The sequence below is a fragment of the Octodon degus genome, unplaced genomic scaffold, assembly GCF_000260255.1.
Source record: "Octodon degus isolate 3935 unplaced genomic scaffold, OctDeg1.0 scaffold00024, whole genome shotgun sequence".
Lineage (NCBI taxonomy): Eukaryota > Metazoa > Chordata > Mammalia > Rodentia > Octodontidae > Octodon > Octodon degus.
In genome coordinates this window covers 20,494,933-20,501,981 of record NW_004524600.1, presented here as the reverse complement: position 1 = coordinate 20,501,981, position 7,049 = coordinate 20,494,933, and the positions used below count along the sequence as shown (strand labels likewise).

The 7,049-nt window shown below is 36.6% G+C and overlaps 1 protein-coding gene across 1 annotated transcript in view; it reads right to left on the bottom strand.

Moving 5' to 3' along the window:
• Positions 1-7,049, bottom strand: part of Grm1 (glutamate metabotropic receptor 1) — a 463,945-nt gene that overhangs the window by 145,540 nt on the left and 311,356 nt on the right. The window contains exon 9 of the mRNA XM_004628592.1: positions 2,799-2,818. Within this exon, the coding sequence (XP_004628649.1) occupies positions 2,799-2,818 (20 nt within the window). The remainder of the gene's footprint in view (positions 1-2,798; positions 2,819-7,049) is intronic.

The window sequence follows — 7,049 nt, the reverse complement described above, 5'->3', positions numbered from 1 at the left end:
TATCATGTCTGCATCTTGTACAGCAATTAACCACTAGGAAGAATGTATGCAATGTGTTAATTATTGAAACTGTCCTACCAATTTGATTTGAAAAATATAAAAAAATAAAAAGGTGTCCAGCCATAGTTATAAGTACATTTACAAAGAAAATTTAAAAGCTTGCTAGCCTAGACTAAAAGTAACAGTGATCATTGGAGATTTAAAAAGATCATTGTGTTGCCAGCAGTTAGGGCAGGAAACAGAGGCAGGGAGCTCCTTCATTCTCCACAGAAAGTCTCCAAAGATTCCCATCAGAAAAGGCTGAGGAGAACAATAGGAAAGAAGTGATCTTCCACAGGTTGAATACAAAGGGAGTCATGTCCTCAACTGTCTAGATGTTCTGCCTTTCCCAGTCACACAGCAAAAATGACTTAAAATCTTTTCCCAAAGACTATATCCTATGTTTTCTTCCACCGTTATCAAAAGAAACAGGTCTATAGCAGAAGAGAGAACTAAAGAAATAGCTGATAGAAAGGATTTAGAAAACCTAACCCCTTTCCCCGTCTAAGTATTTAGTAGGGTGGTACAAAAAACAATGATCCCACGAAGATGACCACACACAAATCGCTTAACCTGTGGACACTTTAGTTTCACTGTAACATAAAGTTTGAAATATGATTAACCTTTCCTTGAGATGAGGGTGCTACCCTGAGTTCTGTGTGTTGACACAATAAAATCCCCCTAGTCTTTCAGTGTGAAGAACCTTTCATGGCCATGGTCAGAGAAATGTGTAGCTGAGAGAAAATGGTCAAGCAGATGCAATATTTCTTGGCTGTGAATATGAAGAAAAGTAGCCATCAGTCATGGTAACAGGATCAAGTGATGCCCTCCTGAATTTAAAAAAAAATCAAGATAATAGGTAATAGTATTAGGTCTCCTACTACGAAACATAAGCACACTGACACTTCTACATTTTAGCCCAATGAAAGTCTTGTTAGACCTCTGGTATATAGAACCCTAACATAACTGGTATGAAGTCATTGAATTTGTAGTAATTTGCGATAACAACAATAGAAAAATAATACAGCTAGCAATTAACTAATCTGGACATAGAGAAACACAGTATCTGGCCCTGACTTTGTGGTTGCATAACACCAGTATTTCAGTACAAAACAAGCCTACCAAGAAATAAGACACTGACTCAGCATCAGGGATAGCTGAAGTCTCATTAGCTGCCTTAGATGCCACAGCCTGAGCCAAAACATTACCAAGCTCCCAAATTGGACAAGGATAGATGGTTCCAAATTCTGAAATTTTCTGAAGTGTTAAATGGCTCATACATTTTAAGTTTGAAGTTCTTCCTGTCCTTAAAATAAACATTTGGATCTGCTTCAGAGATTCTGATTCAATGGGTATGGAGTGGGTTTCATATTGGTGTAGAGAAGTACTTTTTGTAAAGCTTTCCTGGTGATTTTAATAAACCAGGATGAAAAACTGTGCTCCAAAGAACAGGATTCTTATTTACAACATATTGAGGCTTGAGTTATTAATTTAGCCAAATAGGCTGCATAATGATGTTGAGAGGATTGGGGTAGTATTCCCCAGTCTATTAGAGACAAGTTCATATGAATTGATTTACTGGCATTTCTAACAAATGTCAAATATGTATCACCACATAGTTCCTGTGAATGTCCACGAAGCCTCTGTAAAATTTTGTATTAGAATACTGTTGCTATCAGCCAGTGACACTCCAGAAGCCGATTAATTAGCAGGTAAATAAAATGGTCACATTGTTTAATGGCATAATATGGACATAAACCCAGGTTATAATTGTGGCATATTCAATACTTTCGCAGAGCTCATCAGTGTGGGTTTGACAAGAAGCTCCTGAAATACAATGTAGCTCTCTGGGATAATGCTGTGGCCTAGACGGAAAAGATCTCTACCAGTCGTGGCAAATGCATAGCACACATGCTGAGGTGAGAGGTTTGTATCACAGAAAGCTCTAAAAGATTACCATCAGTGATCTGTAGTGTAAGAGCAACTGATGGAATGAGTACATAGGGTCACAGCTTACTCATAAAGCACAAGCATACAGTGTGGGGCTTGTTTTTAGTAAAAGCAGTCACTAGCAAATCTACCAGTAGGGAACCTACTTAGGAATTTGTTCAAAGACATGAAAACTGTGATCCTATAGTATCTCAGAAAGAATCATGTTGAATAGCAATTTTGATCAAAGATTTGACTCACAATGTGGATATAAAATATTCCCTTCATCTTAACTGTCATCTCTAAAAGGCAAAGATAATGGAATGATGGAATGTATTCTTTGAGAAGTAGATAGGAGGCCCACAAATTCTTGAACTCTAATGAGCCATATGTCTTCTTAGTGTTTGCTTAAGCCATACAATTCCATAATTAATATGATCAAGGAATGAATAAAAATAAGTGAAACATGTACCTACCACATAAAACAGACATTCCATTCCCAGTAATTAACCCAAGAAAATTACACTGTATGCCTATGTTTGTACACTGATGCTTATAGCAGCTTTATTTTTCATAAAAAAGTGGGAAAAGCCTAAATACTCATTACTGGGTGAATGCATAAACAATTTATGATGTATGAAATTGAGATCATATTACTCAGCAATCAAAAGAATTAGCTATTAATGTACAAATTATGAATTCCAAAATAATTCTGTTGCGTTAAAGGAGATCTATTGGTTCATTTTTTGCCCTTGCAAAAAGTTATCTGAGGATGACAAAGGAAAAATATATTTAGTTCATGGTTTCAGAGGTGTCAGTCCATGGGTTGCTGACCCCATTGACTGTAGACCTGTAATGATGCAGAAATAGTGTGCTGAAAGGAGGCACCAGAGGAGTTTCTCACTTAATGGAAACCAAGAAGCAGAGAAATCAAAAGAGGGTATTAGGATATAGTCCCCAAAGATGTGTTCCAATTGTCCACTTCCTTTGACTAGGTTACACTTTCTAAATACTGCCATCCACAAATTTCAATTTATCCATGGACTAATTCAGTGATGGAATTAAAGCATTCATGATTCAATCACTTTTTAAAAATTCATCAGCTAGCAACCATAACTGTAATACAAGGCCTTTGGAGTACATTTTAGACCCAAACCATAACAGAGAACAAAAAGAAAAGATATAACAATTCTACCTAGATTAAATTGTATTTACAGAAATTGCAAATCCATTATAATGTTTGCAAAAACAATAATTGTGTGCCTTGGATGCAGTACAAGGGGAAGGAGAGAGGAATTTTTAATGAAATATAAAAGAATTTTGGCAGTGATACACCAATTATATTAATTTAGTCATTATTTCTTGGTGAGAAAGATAGAAGATAGATAGATGATAGATAGACAATAGATACAATAGATCATAAAACTGTGAAAGCACTAACCAATACAAAGCACAAATGGTTTTCCTAAAGCAATTATATGGATTTGAGATATAAAAGTGAAAATTATTTGAGACATCTAACACTCACTGTTTCGGTGACAGTAACTTTTAATCTTTAATAGAAAACTTTAATTGACAGCTTTATATTATTGGATATATGGATATTTTTACCATGTCTGGAGTTAGTTTCATAGAGATTGGCTAAGTTTCATATATCACACTTATTAATAGAATTTGTTTCAATCCACAAGTGTGTCTGTATTGTGTGTGTGTGTCTGTGTGTGTGTGTGTGTCTGGAAGCTCTCTGAAGGAATTTCTGGAATGAGTCTCCCTTGGGATGCTGAAGAGACTAAACCAAATACCCAGAGCAGTAGCAAAATGAGGCAGAATGAGACATCCAGAAACACATGTCAATCTTTTTCTTCTATTCTTCTATTCTTCCCTTTTATTCCATCCAAATCACAAACCTATTGCTTGTTGCTAATAGACTGATCTCCCCCATCAGTTTGCCTGACAATATGCTATTCATCTTTGGAAATGTCCCACAAACACCCTGAAGCACATGTCCTTATTATACTAGCTGCTTTTTATTTCTATTTTTATTTTTTAATTTATTTGCTACAGGGTCTCTCAGTGCAGCTTGAACTCATAATGATCTTCCTGATTTTAGCCTCCATCATGCTGGGATTACAGGGGTCCACCACCACTCTCAGACCTATGGCCAGCTCAGCATGCTAGGGGACAGGGCCAGCATGGCATGTGGTCCCTGAGCTTGCCTGAGCAGGCACTTAGTCCTCTGAGCTATCTCACTGGCACCTAGCTGCTCTTTAATCTACTAGAGTTGACAAATTATGACTAATAGTCACAATTCAGTCTTTCTTCATCAACTTGTCAACAAAACACATTTGCTTCAATCAGATAATAGACAGTTCATGATGGGCAGTTCAGGTCATGTGAAAACTTGGTGTCCAGTGCTCAAGCACTCAGTTTCTACTAAGGCCCAGCTAGCAGGACAGGGGTTATTTTTCGAAATGAAGCAGCTATCTGTAGATAATGGTAGAGCCTTGCTCCAAAATCTCATGGGCCACCACTGTGATTCACCTACGGAACCTTCCACAGGTTCCCAACAGTACCCCTTCTCTGCCACGGACATCTTAAGTACCACTGCATCTGGTGGATCCTATGGTGAAAGCAGCACAGCAGCCTGAACAGCAATTGGGACCTGTTCCAACTGTGGTGGAGTCTTCTCCTTGATCCTACTCAAAAATAACAGCTTTCTGAGTCACGTCGCTCATGGGCTGGAGTAGCACAAACTCTTTTGAAACAGAATCAGCATAACAGAAGGCTAAAGATGTGGCTTATTGGAAAAGTGTTTGGCAAAACACATGTGGCCCTTGTTTCAATCCCAGCAACACCAATAGGAAAAGAATCCCACTTCTGCATCAATTTTTACGACTTTTTGATGCTAAAGCATGCACGTGTTTCTCTAAGTCCAGCCGCCAGTATTTAAAAATGGCTTGGGATAAGAAATAACTGGACCTAAAAGGGCTACAAATGTCTTTGTGGGAACTGGTTCACTCTATCTTGAGTGACACATCGGTAGGAATCACCAAGCAAACTGACACCCCATGTTCATGCCAGAAGAATGAATCAATCAACTTGCAGCTCTGACAGGGTATTCAGAACACTAACATGAGTTAGGTCACAATAAGTACAGAAACAATCAAACTTGCACTTCTAGAGCTGCAAAAGTGAAACATAGCCGGGAGCAGTGCTGATTTACAGAAGTTTGCACAACAATGGAAATCTTTTGTGAGTGCTGCCCACATTGGCAGCCACAAGCCACAAATAGTTACTGACACATGAACTGTGGAACTTGTGAAACTCAAGAACTCAAAGTTTAGTTTGATTCAATTCTATTTATCATAAATTTAAAATTTTTGTTAAGTTTTTTTATATATATTATATATATATAATATATATATATATGTATATGTCACATTCATCATAGGAAATGTGTACCTTTTCAAGATCTATCTTGATTTGCTTTTTCCCACTTTCCTTGCCTCTTCCTTCAGGCCCTCTTCTTTCCCCTTTCCATTTTATCCTTCTTCTCTCTTCTTTTTCTTTTTCCCTTCTTTTCTATAAACTTAAATTTTAAGAATAAACACATGCGACTAGTGGCTACCTACGTTTGCTAGCATGAATAAAACTGTTAGTATTAAGTAGACCAACATTTTATGTACTGAATCTTATTTTCAGATATTGTTATACATGATAACAATATCCATCTGTGAAATTATAATTCCCAGGTGCAATAAATGATGAGATTACTTTAATTCTTCCAATTAAACTTTAAAACATGTTTCCTTAAAGCAATGTATTCACCACTTTTTAATAGTACATGACTCTGCCGTTTTGATGGTGTTTGGCTCAGTTACAGCTCTGCCCCATTTTTAGCATTTTTATCTATACCAGAATTTCAAATTAGAATGGGCTCACTGTCTTGTATTAGAATTTTCTAAACTATTAATTACAGGATCTGTAAAAAGTTTTGTTCCATTAGATCTGGGATATAATATTGGATCATTCCTCTCAAGAGAGGAAAAGACAGCATTCCAGCACTGGGTGGAGGAATTAAAGTTCCTCAATTAAATTAAACTATTGCTGCATGTAAAAGTTTTTTTTTAAATAATTATATTGAGAAACAAATAGCAATGAGACAGTTCCAAAACTGATTAGTAGGACAGTTTCAATAATTAATACATTACATGCTGTTGTCTTCTTAGTGATTATTTATAGTACAAGATGCAGACATGATATCCTGTCCAAACACTATTAGTACAAATCTTTCTTCCTATTGAATTAAGAGAAAGTAGCTGTATATCCATCCTATTTTGTATATACAGATACAAAATGGTCCTTCATTTGTATCCCCGTTTTCTGTTTACTTTTGTCAGAGATGGTATTCCACTGTCATTCAAATATTGTAAGTGCGTGAATTCAGCAAAACATTCCACTATAGTACAGTAGTCAATAATAGTAGTGGGTTAAGCATAGGACTGGCAATGTCACAAGTCATTGACTTGAGCCTTTTACAGCTCAGCATATTAATATAGTTTTACTTTTTATACTTTGTTTTTATACTTTTTGCTGGGTAACCAAGATAAATCAAGACCAAGATAAATCAAGACCTATAGAACAAGAAAGGTAACTTTTGTATCTGACAAGGTCAGTCAAATCCCCTCAGGATTTATCCTGAAACCCTGTACCACAGTTTGTAGATCCTTTGCGTCAGTCATGTAGATGAGTCACAGTCATTGTTTGACCAATTTGCTCTCTGAGAGGGCCTGAGAGAATGTTTTTTCTCCATGTAACTCTCCTTAGGCACACTCTACATCATTTATCACTTTCCTTTGTGGCCCTGTAATCTCCTTGATCAAAAAATTTGGAACGCAACTGAGTTACATGATGTTTTACTACAGGTTCTCCTATGTCTTGAGTCTTTACTGACCTTGAAGGCCAGGGCCAAAATGTTGACTGTCCTTGCAGCCCTTCTTTTTCTCTAATTTTCAGTCTGAAAAGTTAAGTTGTTAACCTTCCAGAAGAGAAGCTTAATAATATTATTACCCTATAACATA